The following is a 17779-nucleotide window of genomic DNA, read 5'->3' as shown; positions in this document are numbered from 1 at the left end:
AAGGAACCTATCTACGAATCTGAGTTCCGGGTCGGATTGATTTTCTTGTAACACATTTCCCATGGCTGTCAGACGTCTTCACTCCTTACTGAGCAAAGTGTCTTTTCTCTGTTTGCTCTCGTGTTGCGTTTTCGTGAGTATTTCAAAGACTCGGCATTAGTCAACAGTATATTCCTTTAAATTATGGCTTGAAACAAACTGTTTAAGTGGGTTTAGCTAGCTTAGCACAGCTAACTATCCTTGCTTTGCTATGATTCAGAGTCACTAGCTAGCAAACCAATAGCCAGCTGAAAGAGTGATGCCGGCGCGACTGAAATGACCCGATTAATTGAAGCATTTATTGATTTAAGCGAAGTAATTATCACTACCTTGATTAATAAATCAGTAAGTTAGACCTCACATTGCATATCAGAGTTAGCTTTTGTTGTAACGTTTTCAGACACAAAAATGTATAAGATGTGAGGTATTTTAATGTATGTGAGCTGTAGACTGTCGAAGTTCTTGTCAAAAGGTGTTTTTAGATCTGCAGCTCTGAGTCAGGTTGATGTTGACATATTAAGTTCTCGGTTTTGTAGATCTTCTCTGTTTCTTAGGTTAAATCTAGCGACCACATGTGTGTATTTCTTTTGTTTGGTGCAGAATGTCTTTCCATGTTGATGTGAGCGTATTCTTCTTCGTTGGCAACTCCGCAGATGTGATGTCAGATAAGCGTCAGCGGGCCAGAGTCCAGGGCTCCTGGGCCAAACAGCTGCCAAAACAACCTCGACCAACCGGTAATTTAACGCTCAAAGTTTGTATTCGTGTATTGGTAGAATATGACTCCCTCTGCCTGCTCCTCATTATTCATATCTACAGTTATTCACAACCCAGGACGCTGGATTATTAGCCATGTTAACTAGTGGGATAATGTAGACAACAGCTTTGTTATGTGTTTATTTTTTTTACCAGGTGCCGTCGCAAACAACCAACCAACCAGAAATGTTAACCCAGAGCCTAATTCATGGGGAAGTGGGCCACAGAGCACCCCCAAGACATTTGAGTTCCATCAGCCCACCAAGGTAGACAGTCGCTCAGAGCTTTTACAACCTATTAGAATGTTTTATAAGGAAATGCTCACTCTCTTTTCTGTATTGTCTTCATTGCAGCAAGTTAGAGGTGTTCCTCCGGTGAAAGTGATCGAGTAAGTGGCACATTTATATCCTCACTGGTGGAGAAATGCAGAAAAGCAGAAATGTCATCAATTTTTTCTTTCTCGAGGTGTGTGACATATTGGCTTGTTATTCCTTTGCATAATAAGCACATGTTGGCTGGTATGCATTATTTTGTTCTTTCATAGGCAGGCAGGTATTCATGAGATCAGCCATGGACCATCGGGAGTGTCCAGGTGACAGCACTTTTTATATGAAAAAACACCATTAATATCAGTGACAAAAAGTGGAAAATAAATAGTGACCGAACCAGTGTGTTTGATCGTGGTAACAAATCTTTGCATACATTTTAGGTCCAGCAGATGGCAGTCATCCTATAAGCAACAGATTATATAGCACTCAAACACTGCTGTGAACACTTTATTTCACTATGATATGCAAATCCCTCTTTAGTTGGTCTGTCTTAATAATCATGGAAATTAGCTTTTCAGACTATTATGCAACTAAGTTTCTCTGGTTCACTATGCTTTTTAATATTATTTTGGGAGAAGTTCATGCGGTTTTATGTTTCCATCTGCCCAGACTGCGATTGCTTCCCGGGTTTATTCCCCCAGAAGAGGCTGATTGGATGTTCAGTAAGCTGTTAGCAGAGCTTCCCTGGTCCCAGAAGACCAACTACAGACAAGGTGTGTACCAGGTCCTTGAAATGTGAGCCCATGATGTAAGCTGGAGGGTGAACATGTTTCCCCCATTGCAGAGAGTTTGCTGTTCTAGTTTGATTGTTTAAGAAATGTTTATGGTGTAGAGACCCTTTTTGCTTATCAAAGTGAGGTCCCCTTGGTTGGTGTTTTTACGCGTTTAAATACTTCAGACATTTCCACTTGTTTTTAATTGTCCTTTATTTTGTTCGTTAGTGACAGCATCAAATTATCTTCTACATCATATCATTTACATGCCTCTTCCACCCTGTCACGTTCACTCTGTCACGCTCCTCGCTCACTTTCCACGGTCAAAAAACTGTTCAGCTTCCCACCAACACCTGTGCCAGGTTGCACCTGATTATATTGACCTTGTGGCCTAATTGAAACACAACCTCCCACCACCTAAGGGATGGAGCTGACAATCGAACAATAACAAAAAAGGCTCTTACAAATGATATGCTAAAAAAATGAAGTCTTTAAGGCCACAAATCCTCAAAATCTTGTTTAACACCGTAGACAATGTGGATCAACCGCATTAAAAAAATTAAATAGGCATTTTAGTACATAGGATCTAAAGAAAAATGTTTTTCTCATATACTAAATATTTATGTGTTTGCTATACATTTAAAAACTTTATATTTTATTATTACTTTCTTTTACATTGTTCTACCTTTTTTTTTTTTTTTACAATGCGGACATATAAAAAAAAAAATGTTAGGAGAAGATGGTAGACAAGAGCAGAAACTGCAGCTCCGTCTCCTTCACGTGCGTCAGTCGTGCAATGGCTTCATTTTCCAAAACAGTCATCATCTTCTACCTAAAGGAAAGAACAGCTCTCATTGTGCCCTGGCAGCCTATCATTAGGCTGCTGGGCTGCAGCCAGACTTTGCCTCAGAATCAGCCTTTCTCTCAGCTGGCTCTCGTCCATCTTGTGTGTTACTCTGCGATCGCTCCGGTGTGGACAAACTGCCCGATAAAGACAACAAGTGGCCGAGGTGATTTCCAAACCGATCACGAAGTTGTGTAATCTCAATACATCCCTCCTGAGACTTAACCAAGTCCACGTAATGTTTGGGTTCAACAGTAAGAAGTGGAAAATGATGTTAACCCATCACCAGTTTCCCCTTTCTATTCTATTCTCTTCATCTACATTTTTATCAGAGTCTGTGCATGAGTTGAAGTTTTGTTAACCGTTTCCCCCTGAGAACATATTGGTAAACGTAAGGCTCCCTCACTGAGAGCAAAACACTCGACTAGATCAGAACTCTTTGCTGTCTGTGCGAAAATGGTGGAATGAGCTCTCTGAAGACACCAGGAACCCAGAGATTCTTCACATGTTCCACCGCAAACTCAAGACACACCTCTTCAGACTCTAGACTTACCTTGACTAAAAACACTAACAAATTTTACACTTAAGAGCCATTATAAGTACAATTTATCTATAGCCAGTTGTAGATCGTCTTATTTGATGAAATTGCACGTTCCTGTTTCTTGTTCTTCTGGCTTTGTATCCTTATGGTTAAATGCACTTATTGTAAGTCGCTTTGGATAAAAGCGTCTGCTAAATGACATGTAATGTAACATTTTCATGCTGTCTATTGTATATATTGTGTCCCCACCGATATTATAGTTTGAGTAGTTATATAAGACCGGGTTGCAGATAGAGGCTGTTGAATATCCACACCGATATCTGTCTCCTGGGGCCTCATTTATAAACGTTGCGTACGCACAAAAGAAGGCGCACGCTGCTCTATACGCAATAATTGGTATTTATAAAAAGCAAACTTGACGGAAAAATGTGCGGTCCTTCACGCAAGCTCGGACCCATGCGTACGCACAGAAACGGGTGAAATGAGAACCGTCTGCAAATGCAAGAAACACGCAAACGTGTGTGAAAGTGTGTAAAACTAGACTGTTGTAAAAGAAATGCCAATACTGCCTCTTATAAATAACACAAACACCCTTTTGATCGATCTGCAGCGTAAAACAAACAAATCAAACAAATTAACACATTTTCAAAAAGAAAATATGTTCTGCAATAATATCGGCATGTTATGCAATTCATCCTCAAACACAGCTGTTGCTTGTCAGATGCAATCAAACGGACGGTAACAAAATGACGCTGATGGCTGATCTTGCGCTCTTGGATGATGTGGCACATGGAAGGATTCGCGCTGTAGTGCAGCGCACCATCGGCCTGTTTAATGGCAGACGGCGCTGCCTCAACTGCACTGGAGGGAGGTCATTGTTTACTCCTGATAAGGTGTGCAACATCGTGCTGGCGTGTGCTGTGCTACATAATGTGGCACAGCTTCCAATCGTGCCTCGAACCCCCCTGACGCCGATGTTGGCCCAGACCCTGTCCCCGATCCCCAATCATTGCCGCCAGTCTTTCATCAAGAGATGAGAGATGTCTCCGATGTCCCCTTTCCCCCACCCGGGGCAGACACACTTTGGCGATGGCGCGCTAAACGCTTTTTTGCCTCCACTTTGATGTCAGACCATTTTTTCTTTATTTCGGCCACGGTCCGAGGTTGTGAGGCTGCAGCGTTGCTCTGCAACCTTTTGCCACTCGAGTGCCTTTTTGGCATTAGTGATGTCCACACTGTGCCCTCCGAAGAGCAGTTCACTTCTCCTTGCCACCTCGCCAATGATCATTTCCACTTCACACTGAGTGAAGTTACGTTTCTTCGTTTTCCTCTCAGTGTTTGTCATGATTTCGCAATCGATGAATATTCATTTGTGGGCAACTATCGGCGTGACATGAAGCCGCAAAAGCTGCGCTGCATTAAGAATTGATTGTGATTTATTAAGAGAAAACTGCGTAGGACGTGCGTGCGCACGGTTTTATAAGTCTGAATATTTCTTTGCGTACGCACGTCCTATGTTTCATCCGTACGCCACTTCTTGCGCAAATCCTACGCAAGGTTTTATAAATGAGGCCCCTGGTTCTTTTGAAGTAACTGTGTATTCGTTTGTGTTGTTCCAGGTGATGCGTACGAGGAGCCCAGGCTGACCTGCTGGTTTGGAGAGCTGCCCTACACGTACGCGCGCTCCACCCTGGCTGCAAACACACAGGTTGAATAAAGTCATTAAAGCCACAACATTTTCTACACATTTATCCAATGGAATATTTAGTTTTGCTTCACTTTTCCTGCCGCTGTCTCATTTCTCATTATATTTTCTCTTAGAATGTTTTATTTTGTTAAATGCATTTACATTTATTTTTCTTCACAGTGGCATCCGTCGCTGTTGACGCTGCGCGGAGCGGTGGAGCAGGCGAGCGGCTGTGGCTTCAACTCGCTGCTGTGCAACCTGTACCGCGACGGCCACGACAGCATCGGCTGGCACAGCGACGACGAGGCCTCCCTCGGCCACAGGCCCACCATCGCCTCCCTCAGCCTGGGAGACACCAGAGTGTTCGGCGTCCGCAAGCAGCCTCCCCCGGTGAGATGGGGGCCGAGCGGGACAGGCCGCTGCTTCTGTTCATTTAGAAAGAACAAAAGTTGCGTTATTAGAAGAGTTGAAGTGAATTTGATTTGTGTGTGTGCGCTTCACTCTTTTAGGAGGAGAATGGCGACTACACTTATGTGGAGCAGATTCGGGTTCCTCTCAGTCACGGCACCCTTTTGGTGATGGACGGTGCCATGCAGGACGATTGGCAGGTGAGCTACACCAATCAAATGCAAGGGCCCATGCAGGCAAAATGTCCACTGGTTAAAACACCGGTGACCGGTTTCGGTTACTTGTATTTGTACCCGTATGTTTGCAATAGAGCGCAAAAGGATGCATCTCGACAGACATTACAAACAACACAGATCACGAGACAAACATGATAAACGGATCAGAATCGGGCAGAAAGGGCTGCAACTAACGATTATTTTGATAATCGATTAATCCGTTATTTTGCAGTTACTACCTGAGCTCACTTCTTATGGCCTCTTCTGTTTATAACAAAACTAACATGTGATCCAGTTTATCCTGTAATATATATATATATATATATATATATTACTAGAACTGCTCTGTAATAGCAATGGTATCTAACATTATGATAGAATTACTATCAAAATGATAACATACTCCAGTGAATAACATTAGCTGATCATTTATTTAAGATTCTGGTTCCTGCCTTTTTTTAAATCAGTACAGAAATAGTTAAAACACTCTATGCTCTCTATTTAACTCTTTGACATGAATGATCCATAACCTCATTAAGCCCAGGACCTTTACAGTAAATAATCATGAGCTGATGACCTTATCTGCCTCAGACAGGTGAATTCTGGGGGAACATTGACTTCACCTGTGTGTGTGTGTGTGTGTGTGTGTGTGTGTGTATGTGTGTGTGTGTGTGTGTGTGTGTGAGAGAGATATGTGTGCAGATTAAAAAATGTTAGCACAGTATTTCTGGAGAAGATAGAAGACAACAGCAGAAACTGCAGCGCTCTATTTGGACGTGCGTTAATCGTGCAACGGCGTCATCATCTACTTAAATGAAAGAATAAGTCACTTTTCTTTTAGGTGGTCATGCTGAAGAGTAAGTGGAAACTAAAAGGGGGGGGGGGGTGTGAAAGGGGAAGATCGAGATCTACAAAGACGGTGGAGCCGCCGCATAAAAGAAACAAAGAAAAAGGGAAAAGGTCACATGTGTTTTATGGCGACACCTCTGAGTATCTCCACAGAGGTTTTATCTCTCCTTTAAAGATGTTACCAGAGAAAGAAGATCACACCATCCATTAATTATTCCACCGACACCTCAATTACAGTCCCCCTCCTCCAATAAAACTCAGCAAGAGAGGTTTGGAAGTGAGCTCTAAATATTTAACCAAAGGATACGAGGTTATTTCTGCCTGTTCTGATCCTCCAATTCAAAAGGTTCATAAATAACTAATTAAATGTTTAGCCTGTGGAATTACAGACAATGTTTCAGTGCTGTTTTTGGAAAGGAGAATAACTGCCTTTTACCCTGCGTGTCCGATGGTAAGAAAATGGTGTTTGTTGTCAAACAAAAATATGCCACCATGCTCTAGGAACTCCTTTTTAAAAAAATCGTGTAGTCATTTGATTAGAAACAGAATATATAGATAGATCGATACTAATTGTTTGACCATGGACCAAGATAAAAAACAGCTAAATAAAATTTGGCCATCGAAAGCCAAATGCTCATTTGAACAAAGCGTCTGAGCCAGTGTTTCTCAAAGGGAGGAAGGGGGTTCTTCAGGTTTCTTCATGCAGAATTCTTTTAGATGATTATACGATAGAAAATTGTATCCGTCTCCACCAGCATCAAGTGGCGAAAGAGTACCATGACCGAGGCCCACGCATCAACCTGACCTTCAGAACCATGTACCCCGAGCCAGAAGGCCACAGGCCGGGTACCAAGCTGCGATTCACCAACCAATCATAAACCTCCCCCCGGAGACCGGTACACACCGGCATCCAAAGCTCCGGTCCACACATTGTTTGCCCTGAGGGTTGGAGTATGAGCACAGCGTACCTTTAACAAGTGATGGAGAGATTTAGTGAATGCGTCACTACAACTTACAATAAGAATAACTGCTTCTTACTATTTAAAACCTGAACCGTGATGACTGAAGTCGTAACCGGTGATGATGATTAGAGACCTGTGTTTGGAGAGGCGCCACACAGAAGAAGTGTTCACAATGACTGTTTGAGGACTGGGTATAATTTATTTTTATCTGCACAGTTTTGTTTTGTTACAGTCTTTGGTTAGTGTTTCTGACTAACTTTGAGAAGTCATGAAATTGCCTTAATGAATCACAGTGTCCCTTTGACCGTAAAGAAAGTCACTGCTGACGCATGGTTCATGTTCCATTCTGATATTGTGACGCTGAGATGCAATAGATGTTCCACATTGCTGTTTTGAAATAAAAATATTTTCTCTGAATCCACTTCCATTTTGTTCTAATTTCCAGGTAAAACAGATGTTTTTCAATCAGGTATAGAATATATTTCTTTACTTAGAATTGAATTCCACCTCTTTATTTTATATCGGCATTGATCTTTTCTATGGGACAGAGAAAAGACCACGAGGTGTGGAATGTTTGTCATGAAACAGCCTTCGTGTTGGCAAAACACAGGAGGCGGAGGAAGGTTCTCGCCAGGACCTCTGAGACCAAACGGATCATGTGTCCGTTGTTGTAACTGTACCCAAAAGATGAGCTTGTTTTTTGTAATAACGCTTGTTTCACGTTGAGATTTTAGAATCCTGTGCAACAGCAGTCACAAAGCAAAGGACACAACAAGTGCTGCCTCTCACTTTTAGGAATGCGTGCAGGCTTTTAGGTTTGTCTTAGATGAACATTAGAAAGCTCAGTGTCTGTCCTTTTTGGAAATAATAGACGAGTCACTTTCTCACTCCAGTTAAAAGTCACTTTTTCAAACAAGACTAAATGCCGTCACCTTAAATTCAAATAACCACAGATACATCCAACTCTCATTGTAATGTCTACACTGTCCTCAAAAGCATCTTTGTTTCCACTGGTACTTGTAGTGCATCTGATAGTGACAGATGTTAAATGAGAACACTGACGGGCAGCATTATTTCTCAATAATCGCAGAAGCAATGGCCACCGGGTCCAGGATCAGCCGACAGTGTCGTGACTGCTCGGTCAGCAGGGACTCTGTGGGTGAAGCCCACGGCGTGCTTTTCAAACTGAACGCCCACTCTGAACTGCAGCCCCGATTCTGTGCCCATTAAAGAGTACAGCGGTCACAGTAACCATGACAACAACTTCTTTGGCCGCCCCTTGTGACTCTTGCCTCGCTTGGGTCTGCCGATGTCTCGCAGTCCTGCATGTGAGCCGTAACCTTTCCCACAATCATACTGTGCAATAATAAGATTATTTTTCCCTGTGTGTGGGTCTGTGTTGTCTCACTTCTTCCTCTTCTGTGTCCATACAGTGTATCATTCCCATCCGGGTGAGTTAATGAGGAACAGTAAATGCAGCAGGTTGTGTATTCGCTCCCAGGCCGTTTGTTGGTACAGTGCACGAGAGAGTTGTGCCATGCTGTGCAGGACTACTACTGGCTCGTTAGTGAGGAGCCCCGAGGGGCGGAGATCAGGACATTTAGACACAGTGCTGAACGCGCAACGCGTCTGGGATGAACGAAAGCTTTGGCCTTTCAAGCCATCAGGGTTAGTGCGTTTTTGTTTGCGGCATATTTTTTGGCAAATTGTTAAATGGTCATCTGTACACCTGTAGCCTTTATCGTTCCCACATTATTTAAAGGGATTTAATACATTTTTATTGTTCTGTTATATTTAGTCGACTGCAATTATCTTCAAAGCAGCCCGAACTGTTTTTTATCAACAATGATTCAATGACTGTCCTGTATGAACTGTGTCACTGGTTATCTAATTATTCACTCTGCAGTGGAGCGTTTTAACTTCATACTTTCCTTATGGTTCAGTCTTTCAGCTCTCAGCTCTCATCAACCCGACGCTGATGCTGCTTTTAAGTGAACCAAATCTTACGCTTCAAGGTTTTCAGTGTTAAAGCTGCAGAAAGCCTTGATAGAAACAATTGACATTAACGTAGCTAGACTTAAATAACGTGAAATATGCATCTGTTTGCATGTGGTCATCACGTCACTCATATTTAAACATTGTGTTCCTGTGTCCACATCTCTTTTTCCCGCTGTGTTGTTGACGTTTGCCCACTTGGAAAGGAACTTGGCACGCTACACGATAGCTAAGTAACAAGCTGCCCGGCATTCCTGTGTTAGCCCCTGATTTCACGTTCCGGATCCCGACACCTGCTGTGCTGAGCCGGGAACATTTGGGTTTACGGGAACCTCATCGGGTTCTGGTAGCCGCTCCCTCGGGAGCCTCCGCGTGGATCACACTTCATTAGGCCACAGTCCAGCAATGTTTCCTGTTCACCGCGGATCTCCAGCCTCTGAGTCTCACAGTAGCAGACCGGGTTTCATTACAGAGCTTTAGTTCTGTCGCCGGACATTGTGAATATCCATCGGGACATCAGAGTGGGCGCTTTCTCTGAGCTGTGGTTGATTATGTGGTCGATTCACTGCCTCTGAACTCTTATCCTGTTACTTGAATGTTCAATATGTTCCAATTTTTTACCAGTCAATTCAAAACCTTGCTTGAGATCCTTTAGAATTGAGGTTTGGATTTTTGATTTAAAGCCTCAGGATTATTTGCAATAACTTTTGAGTTCCCTTAGCATTTCTTCTAAACATCACATTTTTATTTGTCTAATACTTTTATTGATAAACAAAAATTGATTTAAAAAAAAATGTACATGCAGGCACACGTCCAAACTTTTTTGCTAAACAAAGTAGCCTCACCTGGAGGGTTGGAGCGAGCCAGCATGCACGAGCCATGCTGTATTATGGGAAAACGGCAGGTGCTCATAAATACTGGTTGCACGGTGCAGGCGGCTCGTGTTATGTTTACCAATCACAAGTTGTGTGTGTGTGTGTGTGTGTGTGTGTGTGTGTGTGTGTGTGTGAGTGTGTTTAATATATCATCATATATCGTATCAGATGTCATGCTGCGATTTGCTGGGAAGCTGCTCTGAGAACGACTTGACCGATTCGCTTTACCCTCCCATCTCCATTCCCCCTCCTCCCTTCTCACCCCTCCCAATCTCTCTCCTTCATCATGCCTCCTCCTCCTCCTCCTCTCTGTCTTTTATAATCTTCTCTGCTCTTTTATGCGGCTCGGTCCAGTAGTGTTGTTGGTCGGGTCACAGTCCGCTGCCTCTCTCTCCATGGCGACCTCTGGGAGCAATAAATGGATGTCTGTCTCCCTAAATGTGTAAACTCACCTCACAATCTTTCCCTGATGCTGCCATTTTGGATTTAACAGAAAACACGAGCTTGTCATCAGTGGCATCTTGATGACATAAGAGCTGGTGCTAAATGCACCAAAGGTCACACCTCACAAGCTGAACACGTTTTTGTCCACACGCACAGTGGTAACAACTCTTATGAAGAAATGCACAGGCATAATCAACATTAGCAAAGCATTTGATTAATTCTTGTGCATTGACGTGAATGTAGTAAACATGATCTGAGATGGATCTACGCTCTTCCCAAATGAAATAAACAAAGCAATGGAGCAAAAATAGCACCGCTTATTTGTGGCCCTGAACACGTCATTCATCCGTGTACATGCACATGGTCTCACTGCATAAACAGACTATTCTCGCGTGGGAATCCTTCCTAGTCTCCAAGTCTTGGTTTATAAATAACCGTGTTTTTCTTTTGGTGTCTTACTCAGTCTCCAGAAAAGGTGGGGGGGGGGGCTAACCCAAAGAAGTTAGCGTGTCCATTGATTTACACTAATGTTCCTGCAGGCGCTGGAAGGGATTTCAGGGTTCCTTAAAGTTTTTACTCAGTCAATTCTCAAGGAATTCATACCTGGGCTGTTGTGTTACTCACCAACTTGGGTTCCCCTCCTCTCGGCTGTCCCCTGATATTTGGGTTGCTACGGTAACGGAGGCGTCCCATCTCGGTGGGTACCGGGGGATTGGCCCGTTTGGGAATGTGGCCTGCGGCGTGTACCTCACCTCCTGACCCCACGGGCCTGGATGATGGATTTGCCTCGATGTTCTCTCCCTCTTTCTTACTCTTTTTTCTTTCTTTCTGAATCTTTCTCTTCCCCTTCAGACACTTGGAGGTCTGTTTGCAAACCAGACTAATGTCAATATTTACATTCTTTTTTCAATTTTTTCACTGGTCTTTGTCAACAGGTGTTTATGTTGTTTAACTTAATAAATACTACATATAATACGTACTTTAAATCTGTATTCAAGCAGAATGAAAATACATGGAAATATATAAATTCCAAAACACACAAGAAAAACTTTTCTAAAATATATTATTTAAACAGTGATGATTTTTTTTTTTGACAACCAAGATTGTTTCAGCAATGTGTTCATGTAATCCAGATAACTACAACACACGAACCCTCTGTTCACAGGGACAAGGTAGTCACGAGTGTACTTACACACTATACACAGATAGAGCCTGACCTCTGTGGTCCTGTGTGTAACTGCTGTTCTCTCTGACTTTGTATGTAAGTGTGCGCCTTGATTAGAAGTGTGCGGCACAGTGAGTCCCGTTGGATTTTGATTGCACAGGTGCAGATAATTGCTGTGTTGCATGAGGCCACCGCGACCCCGACCCTCCTCTGAGTATGATCTCAAAGGGCTCCTTCAGTTTTTAACATCTAGGTGTCATGTTCTTTTGGGTCTAAGTGAATAATGTTTGTTCAGTATTGAGGTCAAACAGGCTGCATTGATCACAATAGCCCACTTTTACCCGCAGGGATCATAAGTAGCACCAGTTCATTCTCTGGGGACCACGAATGTCTACGAAGGGTTATGTCAGTCAATCATAAGGACATTAAGTGTCCCTTATAACAGATAAATGTGCACCTCTGTTTTTTGTCTTATCTATTTGGTTCAGCACATACTGTCACCTGGACACTAAGTGTCACTCACTGCGTGTTAATAACACTCGCAACGCCATTTAATTAAATCAAACTCATAAAAATCTATTCTATATTGAGACACACGCCATTGCCAAATCCTTATCACGGCCTACATCTACATCGGTGTGTCTTCCACGTCAATTATGCTGTGAACTCCTACACTAATCCCTCTCATTGAGCCCTGTGAGCTCACACGGGCGTTCCGTACACCCCCCCCCACCTACACACCAATGAAGTGGAACCTGGTGAAACGCGAGACCGCCTGTTAATGACACCATACGCCCTTGTGTCTGACCAGGACTGTTACATCTATATGCACATATTATGTCACTGATACCGGCTCTATTAAGCTAAACTGAAGCTCCTTTAAAAGGAACTTGTAAAAAGTTATTAAAATCTAGTTAATCAGGAAACCCGTGTGAAAACTATTGCATGCAAACAAAGAACGTTTCTATTTTATACCTCTATGTTTTAAATAACTTGTATCAGTGACATAGTGCCGCATTTCTTTGTGCGGCACTATGAATCAGAGCTGTCATAACTATAAAGTAATGAATGTATTTGTATTTGTTCTTCGCATATCTCTACAGTTCTTCCGGTCTACTTCACTCTTCGTTGATGTCACAGACTTGTTCAATATTAAAACACATTGAATGAACTAGTGAGTTTCGTGCAGCTGCACATCTGGAGCATGCATCCTGCAGAGGCGCTATGTGTTCCTCGCATGCAGTTCCCTTTTGCTGCTATATGCTGGATGTGCTAATGTCAGGTGGGCCAAGGGTGGTTAAGGTGATCACAGGGAGGAAGGGAGGGGATTATTTCTCAGCTGCCTCTAACCATGTTCCCTTACGAAAGTATTTCGCCCCAAATGCCATCAGCTGTTGAATAGGATGCAGGATGGATTTTAAAATACTTGCAATTACGTTGATCAATCTGGTATTCAGATGTGAGAGGCACCAGAAAACAAGTCCATTCAACGTGCATTTCACATGATGAGCAAACACAGGAATTGTGTTTAGTTTTGATCTTTGACTTTTTTGTGATGCAGAAGGGAAATAAAAAATGCCCCAATTGTATTGAAATGCTACAGGAAGCAATGCAAACCTTGACTTGCTATATGATGAGATCACACAAGAAGACACGGAATCACAAGACCATGTGGAAAGGCCAGTTTCTTTATTGAAAGAAGAGCAAATGATGGTCCTGAAGGCTTCTCTGGATGGAAAAGGCGTTATTTTTTTTTTAAACACCTGCACTTTAAGATTGTTCTGTAACAAACCATCTGGTAGGTCAAGTTACTGCAAACAGGGATTTAACCGACATCTCCTCACAAACACCAACCAATGGCAACTGAATCATTTGAAATGATACAAGATGAAAACACAAGTGCTTTAATGTTAAAGGCCGGCTGTTGCTAATGAGATAATATTCTAACGGGCTATTATTTAGGATTCATCTATTTTAAGTGAAGCTTTTAACAGCTGGGATTGAAAGATAAGTGCAATGCTTTTCTAGATTGTTTTTGCCAAATCATGTCCTTGTGTGCAACCCATGCAGTCTTGGCAGGCTCTTTTTGGAAAACAAGGCTTCCCCAGGGACACACACACACACACACACACACACACACACACAGTTCCTGCTCAGAACACTTTTCCCCACAAGCATGTAAAAAAACAAGTACGCTAAATAAACTGTTTGGTTCTTATGAAATTAAAGAATCAAGCATGGCCATGAATATTCATGTATTGATATCCACCCCCCCCCCCACACACACACATATGGGGATCCCAAATGTCATGTGATGTCAGTTGCCTAACAGCTGCTGGCATGATCATGGGTGACCTTATATCTACTCAGAATAGAGCAAGGAGATATTTGCACTGAATGTGGGGTTGTATTCAGTGCGTGTGTTGTGTGTGTGTGAGTGTGTGCATAGGAGAGAGGAAACAGGATGACTTACCCTCCTGAGGTGTCATCTTGCATGACGAAACCGGAGGAGCCTTTTTTAGGCCACTGCGTCACTCCTTAAAACTCGGCAAAAGTGGCAAAGAAAAGCCGGTGAGGTCATCCCTTAAAACACAAAACAGCTGTCACTGCAGTGGACTCACATTAGGACGCACACGCCACTGCCTGTGATGCTACAAGTTAATATTAGTAACTACGGGGGACACACGGGTCGACCCGTTGAGTTTCTGATGTTTGTTTACATGTTGCCCACTGGGACCGTATATGGCTTTACAAATCTAAAGCTAAGTCATGCTTTGTAAAAAAAAAACTATGTTCATTACCCTTTTTCCTTCAGATACGAAACTGAAAGTGAGTGTGAGCGTACACAGATTTCTGCCACTGATCACATGACCACATAGGTCACGCATGAGAGAAGAAGATCTCCACGGGGACACAGCTGCAGCATGAACGCAACCGACGTGATAATGGTCACAGACTTATATTCAATGTATTCATTAGGACTTAAGTGTGAGAAAGTATCACTGCAAAGCTGATTAGAGAAGTGCAAGCAGTCATGATGTATTCACAGCCTTTATTTGGCACGCTGGGACGCTTCCACAGCCGTGAGGGCAAGGTGCTTTGTGGTCGTCCGTGAATGTGCTGACGGATGCCAAATGTCTCGTTGCAATGAGTCGCTTAGGCTGCCAGGACATCATTAGAATGTTAAAAGTGGTCACAATGAATGGCTGTTAAGCCACAATGTCGCGCTTCTGAGCTGAACTGCACGTTCTGGGTTTGCTCCGGTTTCTGTCTCCCAGTCCCAAATATATCCAAGCCCGGTGAATTTGTCTCCTTGCTATCATACGTTCAGCTAACTACTGGCTTATGTGTGGACGTACGCAGTGGTTGTACCAGCACGGGGGGCCGTTAATAACGCCCTGACTTGTTTATGTCACACACGGATGCCCATGTTTCCCTCCATCACTCACGTCCGAGTCAATTCAGAATAAAATGAACAATATAATGCCATGCAAACAGAAACACCACAACCCACAGACACCAAGAGCCACGGAGGTGAGTCAACACCTGTGTCACTGACTCAGCTTTACAAAGGTAGTTATTTTGCCTTCTGTTCTCCGGCCCATTTTCTATGTTCTTGAAACATGTATTTGCATGTAAGTGTAATCAATTTTACGTCTCCATCACCGTTTCTGATTCTCCCTCACACCTGAAAAATACGTCAAAGCCTCCTCGCCAAAACCCCCACGCAAACAGATATTCTCTCACCATATGTTTATTTTGGTGACTGACTGGATGTCTTGCTCTGAAGGCCTGCACCGTGACGGACAGGGTGGGAGGGGGGAGGGAGGGACCTGGCAAACAGGGAGTAGAGAGAGAGAGAGAGAGGGAGACACTGAGTGAGTCGGGAGCTGCTATAAAAGGGAGTGTTGAAGCTGTCGTTGCATTAACTTCAGCCGACTGAGATCCACACAAACGCACAGAACGTGACGCGGGCAGAGAGAGAAGAGACCTGTTGAAACAGAAGCGCTCACATCGAGGCGCTGACCCGAGAGGTGACCTGTGAGACTGTCCCTCTCCAGTGCGCCTGGACCTGGAGGTGTTTAAGGGTCTGTTTGCTTGGCTTTGGACGAACTAAGACAGACACTTCTCTTTGAGTAGGACAGAGCACCATAAAGAGCAAGAAAGACGTCGGCCTGTCGTCCCCCAGCCGCGTCCTCGCTTGGTGTTGCATTGCATTTGATTCTTCGCTTGGGCTCCTGTCCTAACAATGGCTGCTGTGCGTCAGATGGTCATGGAGGCCTCCGGCTTCCACGTCCTGCCGGCCCACCTCATGGCCTCGGCCATGGAGGAGTTCCCCCAGCAGCTGCCCGTCCCCAAAGGCCCAGCGAGGGGCAAGAGCCGCTCCCGCCGACCTCGCGAGGCCCGCTTCAAAACGCAGCCGGTGACCTTCGCTGAGATCGCGGAGGTGGAGGAGGAGGGTTCCTCGCCGCTGGAGGAGGAGAGGGCGCGCCGGTCCTTCCTGCAGTCCCTGGAGAACTTGCGGCGGAGCACGCAGGCCCTCCACTGCCCGCCAGCCGCCCAGCACGGCTGCAACCCCGCGCCTACGCAGGCCAGCCTGGACTCCAGCGACTCCGACTCCACCCAGTGAGGGTCGTAGGACAGGCCCGTCCGCCGCCACCCGCGCTCCCGGCTTCGCTTTCGACGCCGCTCCCAACCCGCCTGAGCTGAACCAGGCCGGCCTGCCTGCCTGTGTGTGTGAGCTGCTGCTGTCATTTGCATTTAATACTAACATGTCGACGTACGGGGCGTAGCTTGAAGACGCACGGGCCGGTTGTACTGCTGTATAGATGCGATGAGTGGGGAAAGTATCAGATGCCGCTGCGTCCAACACACTCTTCAAATGTATTCCTTTTCTACGGTACACGTCAATGAGGAGAGCTTGAATGATGAAAGTCGGTTGATATTTTTCCATTTTAAAGTTGTGTCCATATTATTGGTTCAATCCAGATTTTTCTACTTGAGCTGCCACCATAGAAAGGACTGTTGAATTGATATTTTGATGAACCACACTGTAAATTCTTTGACCGAGCGACGGAAGTGACCTGGCAGTCACTGAAGCAGTAGAGTATCGTTGTGTTTGCTGAGCTCTCCTTTCCCAGCTGAAATCTCCTGCTTCAATTCCTGAGAAAATCAAAATGCCTTTCTAAATGTCTTTATTTATTCTCTTATTCTTGTTCATAACCAAGTGGAGTTGTAGATGTGATATTTTATTGCTCTTTCTGACTTCTGACGAGTCAACTTGACTTGAAAACAATATCATAAACTTTATACTTTATTGTTAAACTTTATACATATATATTACAATGTTCGCTACATGTACTTTAATAAATATTTTCAAGTATTTTGAGTCATTCTCTATTTCCATTTATTCTGTGACGTCTATTTGGGAAGTGCATTTGCTAAATGAAAACAAAAGTCAGCAATGAGTTGACACTAATTCTGATTTACTTCAGTACATCTAACCTGAGTGAAAAATCACCTGCAAGTGTCTCAACACCAGGACAACGGATCAGAGAAAACAATCTGCGCTCTTATCAGCTGACGTATGACGGAGACAGAATGGGGAATTCAAGACAGCGGGAGGTGTCATGTAGCATTTGCTGTGTTATTGTTCAGAAAACACGCAGCACTGGGTCGCGTCCACCACGCGTCCTTGCTGGGCTGGTGACGCACTTTCAGTAATGTCAGGGTGCCATCAGTCAGCTCCGCAAAGCACAGAACGTGATGAGAGAAGTGCCCCTCGTCTCCCAATCGACTCGGTGACGAGGGGAGCGTGATGCCCGACTTCCACCCCGGTGAGGGCAAGCAGCTCGCCGCAGACGGAGACGAGGCCGGAGGGGGCTTTGGGTCAGAACCTGCTCGGGTGGCACGTGGCTTGACTAAACATAGACTGCGATGGGGCACATTTTAAACAAGAG

General features: G+C 44.1%; 2 protein-coding genes across 3 annotated transcripts; both read left to right on the top strand.

The window, feature by feature from the left end:
• The first annotated feature begins 15 nt into the window (after positions 1-15).
• Positions 16-7757, top strand: alkbh3 (alkB homolog 3, alpha-ketoglutarate dependent dioxygenase). Of its 2 annotated transcripts, none has more exons than XM_040163104.2 (10): positions 16-133; positions 693-773; positions 949-1058; positions 1146-1180; positions 1337-1384; positions 1731-1834; positions 4839-4927; positions 5087-5296; positions 5416-5514; positions 7134-7757. In XM_040163104.2, the coding sequence occupies exons 2-10, from the start codon at positions 698-700 to the stop codon at positions 7254-7256; spliced, it is 894 nt and encodes a 297-aa protein (XP_040019038.2). In that variant the 5' UTR covers positions 16-133; positions 693-697; the 3' UTR covers positions 7257-7757. The 2 variants fall into 2 exon arrangements, with proteins under 2 accessions (XP_040019038.2, XP_077939339.1); XM_078083213.1 differs by having other exon boundaries at positions 6232-7757.
• Positions 7758-15575: 7818 nt separating this feature from the next.
• cxh11orf96 (chromosome X C11orf96 homolog) lies at positions 15576-17202 on the top strand. Its single transcript, XM_040163643.2, has one exon. The coding sequence runs from the start codon at positions 16069-16071 to the stop codon at positions 16447-16449; it is 381 nt and encodes a 126-aa protein (XP_040019577.1). The 5' UTR covers positions 15576-16068; the 3' UTR covers positions 16450-17202.
• Positions 17203-17779: the final 577 nt, after the last annotated feature.

The sequence above is a fragment of the Gasterosteus aculeatus genome, chromosome X (genome assembly GCF_964276395.1).
Source record: "Gasterosteus aculeatus chromosome X, fGasAcu3.hap1.1, whole genome shotgun sequence".
In the NCBI taxonomy this organism is placed as follows: domain Eukaryota; kingdom Metazoa; phylum Chordata; class Actinopteri; order Perciformes; family Gasterosteidae; genus Gasterosteus; species Gasterosteus aculeatus.
Note: the sequence above shows the minus strand (reverse complement) of the source record. Positions and strands in the feature narration are given on the sequence as shown.

What these genes read in the sequence shown, in the direction of transcription:
- alkbh3 (XM_040163104.2), top strand. Translation starts at nt 698, where the DNA reads ATGTCAGATAAGCGTCAGCGGGCCAGAGTCCAGGGCTCCTGGGCCAAA. An exon ending in GGACCATCGGGAGTGTCCAG is followed by an intron (nt 1,385 to 1,730) that starts GTGACAGCACTT and finishes CCATCTGCCCAG; the next exon opens with ACTGCGATTGCTTCCCGGGT. An exon ending in GAAGACCAACTACAGACAAG is followed by an intron (nt 1,835 to 4,838) that starts GTGTGTACCAGG and finishes GTGTTGTTCCAG; the next exon opens with GTGATGCGTACGAGGAGCCC.
- cxh11orf96 (XM_040163643.2), top strand. Translation starts at nt 16,069, where the DNA reads ATGGCTGCTGTGCGTCAGATGGTCATGGAGGCCTCCGGCTTCCACGTC.